Source organism: Bison bison, unplaced genomic scaffold (genome assembly GCF_000754665.1).
Source record: "Bison bison bison isolate TAMUID 2011002044 unplaced genomic scaffold, Bison_UMD1.0 scf7180017864072, whole genome shotgun sequence".
Classification (NCBI taxonomy): domain Eukaryota; kingdom Metazoa; phylum Chordata; class Mammalia; order Artiodactyla; family Bovidae; genus Bison; species Bison bison.
The window spans coordinates 2,097,358-2,101,517 of record NW_011494644.1 but is presented as its reverse complement, the minus strand read 5'-3'; the positions used below and the strand labels follow the sequence as shown (position 1 = coordinate 2,101,517).

General features: G+C 52.3%; 1 protein-coding gene across 2 annotated transcripts in view; it reads left to right on the top strand.

Moving 5' to 3' along the window:
• The window catches only part of KNOP1 (lysine-rich nucleolar protein 1), a 12,903-nt gene that overhangs the window by 4,931 nt on the left and 3,812 nt on the right, over positions 1–4,160 (top strand). Inside the window, exons 3-4 of one of the 2 annotated variants that reach the window (XM_010837127.1) lie at positions 90–200; positions 1,235–1,303. In XM_010837127.1, the coding sequence (XP_010835429.1) occupies positions 90–200; positions 1,235–1,303 (180 nt within the window). The remainder of the gene's footprint in view (positions 1–89; positions 201–1,234; positions 1,304–4,160) is intronic. The other variant, XM_010837128.1, reaches the window with a different exon arrangement.

Below are 4,160 nucleotides of genomic sequence, written 5' to 3'. Positions count from 1 at the left end.
CAGGCAGAGCACACCCGAAGCACGGAAGTGGCAGTTGTCACTGCTGAAGACCTCGTGGAAAGTGGCCACCCCAAATCTCACTGTCACAGGGTCTGCAAGGGGCTGAGGTCACTGAGAGAGCGTGGCCCATGCAGGCCCGGCAAGGACACCGTGTGCGAGCTGAGACCTGTGAGGGGCCGGCTGAGCCCCGGGAGCAGCAGGTGCGGAGACCTGGGAGGAGCAAAGGGGCAGGGGTGGCAGGGGCTGGGACTGCTGGGGCCTGGCTGACTGCAGCAGCTGCAGGGGTCTGGATTTTCATGTAAATAAGATGGGAGCCCCGGGAGGGTTTGGGAGGATGGGGTGGTGTGGTCCAGGTGTGGTGGTTTTACTACGTTTTAATTGAGATAGAGCTGACATAGGGCATTCTGTAAGTTCAGGATGTCCCTGAGCTGCTGTGTGGAATGGACCGGTGTTGGGGGTGGGGAAGCAGCGGCAGAGCCTGTCCTAGTGGTTCAGGCAGGAGAGAAGGTCCTGACTGGAGCTCGGAGTTGGGGGGCGTGGGGCATGGTATTGAAGAGGGGACTGGGGGGATTCAGGTTCGCTGCAGGGCCGCCATCCCCTGCCTCTGCCCGCCCCTCCCCCACCATCAGTGGGGCCCTGGCCTTGCTCCTGGCTGGTTTGGCGTCACCTGGGAAGTGAGGTGTCGTCTGGCAGGGAAGGTCGCACTCTCGCCTTGAGTCAGAAGATCTGGGTTAGTGTGAGTCCTGTCCCTGAGCTGTGCGGTGACCTCGTGATAGCCCCTTCACTGCTCTGAGCCTTAGTTTCTTCATCTGGCAAATAGGTCAGTGCCACAGTTCTGAGGCCAGAATTGGGGAGCGTGGTGGAAGAGAAGGGCTTTGCAGGTAGCTGAGTGGTCAAGAATCCACCTGCCAATGCAGGAGATGTGGGTTTCATCCCTGGGTTGGGAAGATCCCCTGGAGTTGGAAATGGCAACCCACTGTAATCTTCTTGTCTGGAAAATTGCATGGACAGGGGAGCCTGGTGGGCTACAGCCCATAGGGTCGCAAAGAGTCCGCTACGACTTAGCACTAGTGGAAGAGAGGGGAAAGCAGGTGTTCTGGCGGGGGTGGGGGGCTGGGAGAGGGGTGGTGCTGCTGTCTTCCATCTTTTCTGGACTCGCACAGTCTCACCTGCTGGGCTGCCCCAGTGGAGGCCATGGTCCACTTGAGCCTTACTTCCTCCGCCTTCTCTGCAGGAGCCCGACACGGACTTGGAGGTGGTGTTGGAAAAGAAGGGCAACATGGACGAGGCGCACATAGACCAGGTATGGGCGGTCCCCGTCATCCCCCACCTCCCCCAGACCCCCAGAAACAGGCTTGCCTCCTAACTGGCCACAGGAGCCTGGTCCCAGAGGCGCTGGGGATTCCACGGGCCCCCAGGCCGGCCTCTGCCCCATCTGCAGGGGCAGGGAGCCTGTGGCTACCCTTAATGCTGGGAGAGCCCTTGACTGCCACGGCCTTGGCTGAGGAGCATCTGGTCCTGCAGCATCCCAGGCTGAGGTTGTCCTACTCCTAACTGCCGCAGGGGGAGGAGGGGACGTGTCCCCAGAACCCACAGGCTGGGCAGGGGAGACAGTCTCTGCCTGGCCCATGTGCCACCTCCTAGGCTCCTTGCAGCAGCGTTTTTTTTTTTTTTTCAACTTCATTTAAATATAATTGACATACAATAATTACACATATTTAAGGTGTACAGTTTGATGAGTTTTAACATATGTATGCATCTAGGAAACCAGTAAGCAATTAAAATAACGAACATACCCACCGTTTCCAGAAGTTTCCTCGTGCCCCTTGGTAATCCATCCCACCCTTCCCCATCCCCGGGTAACTGCTTCTACTCTGTCACTGTGAATTAGTTTATGTTTTCTAGAATTTGTATATAATTGGGATTATACAGCAGTGTTCTTTTTTAAACAGGCTTCTTTCACTTAATCATTTTGAGATTTATCTATATTGTTGCATGTATGAATAATTTATTCGTTGTTATTGGCTGTCCAGTATTCCTAGTTCTATTTGTTTTGATGTTAAAAACATTTTCAGTTCTCAACTGAATTGCCTAGATTGCCTTTGGCAAAAATCATTTGACTCTGTGTGTGTCTGATGTGTGGTGTGGCTCTATTTCTAGGCTGTCCATTGAGATTCACTGCTCTGTATGTCTGTCTTTACACCAGTACCTCGTTGTCCAGATTACTGTAACTGTATAATAAGTCTTCAAGCACGTAGTGTAAGTCTCTAGCGTCATTCTTTTTTAAGTTACTTTGGCTATTTCATGGCCTTTGTGATTCTATATAAATTTTAAAATTAACTTGTTGAGTGCTACCAGAAAATACCGCTGGGTTTTTTATTAGGATTGCCTTGACTTTTTAGACTAATTTGGAGAGAATTAACATCTTAACAGTATGAAGCCCTGTGACCCATAAGCATGGCATCTTTGTCCATTTGTTTAGGTGTTCTTTAATTTCTCTCAGTAATGTTTTATGGTTTTCAGTGTACAGGTTCTACACATCTTTTGTCAAGTTTTCCTTAATTATTTTATATTGTTGGTGCCGTTGTAAATAGTATTTTAGTTCAGTTTTCCATTGTTGCATATATTGCTAGTCTGTAGAAATATAACTCTTGTACAGAAGCTTTAGGATGGGTGGTTTTATTGTGGACCAGCTTCTGCTTTTATCATGCCCAGATCCTATGTGGGAGCCGGACTTTTGGAATTGGATATTTTGTGATCCTGGACCCCAAGGCTTATCAGAACAGCATAGTAAATAACCACATAAATGTGGCCTTGGGCCATTGCTGGCGAGGTGACCTTGGCAGTCACCAGCCTCACGACCCCATGTAGGGGGCTGTGACGACCAGACGAGGCCGCACTGGGGAGGCGCTTAGCAAGGGCTTGCCCAAGATCTGTGCTTAGTAAGCGGGAGCCATTCACCTGCCTGTGTCCTCAGGCCGCGTCAGGGAGGGACTGCTGGACAGAAGCCGCAGGGTGTGAGGTGGGCACAGCCTGGGGGTGGCCCCGCTGCTCCAGGAGAGAGAAATGGAGGAGTGCTGGCAAGCCAGCCGTGTACGAGGAGGGAGGCCTGCCAGATGTTTCATGGAGAATTCCCAACCTGATGCCTTTGGGGCCCTTCTCCCTGGAGGAGGAGCAGAGAGGATCAGTAGGTTGCTGCTGCCAGAGCCCGCTCCAAGGCCTGGCACAGAGCACGGGCCTCCCAGAACCAGGAGCGCCCCAGCCCCCTGCAGGGCAGAGTCTCTGGGGGCGGGGAGGCCCAGCCTCCTGCAGGGCACAGTCATTGGCGGCGAGCGGGGAGGCTGAGCTGCAGGGGCTGGTGGGGCCTCACAGAGAAGACAGGTGGGCGCTGACTCGTCTAGGCCCAGCCCCTGCCCGCCTCTTCTCCCAGGTGTCCCAGCCACTCACATGCCACTTGTCCATGCAAAGCTCACCAGCCACCTCTTTGCTTCCTATGAATCTGTGCCTGTTAAATACTTCACAGTTTCTAAGAAAACTGTTTTGGGTGACAGATGGCCTCAATGTAAGTGAAGCTTTCTGCCTCACCTCTATTTCTCCTGTAAAAAGTTCATTATGTTAAAAAAAAAAAAGGTGGGGGAAGCAACCTGAAATCCTACGACCTAACAGTAATCGCTGTTAACGCTTTGTTGTTCTGTTCTTCCAGGCTTTTCCTTTGTAACAGTATACCTGTGATCTCAGAGCAGCATGCAGTCATGCGCCGTATACTGTTCTTTTCACTTTTATCACTTAGCAGGTGAACTGCTTTCCGCTTCACTGAGTGCACATCCACTGAAGTTCCACATGGTTCCCCGCTGGCAGCTTGACTCCCCTGGAGGAATCTGCCATCACTTTCTCTTTCATCACTGCAGCTGCCACTCGACTTTGTTTTATGTAGTTTTGAACTACATAAACAGTCACCTCGTTTCAGCCTGTGGCAGATGAGAAGAGAGGAGGAAAGGCCACAAACTCGGGGCAGCTAAATTACAACTGAACCCTTGGGGGGAAGGGGCAGGCCCTCGAAGCTTCTGTATCCAACTGCAGCATCATTAGTGCGCTGACTGTGGCCTTGAGCCACTCTGCTCACAGTGTGTGAGCTCCCTGCTGTGCCGGGGGCTGATAGT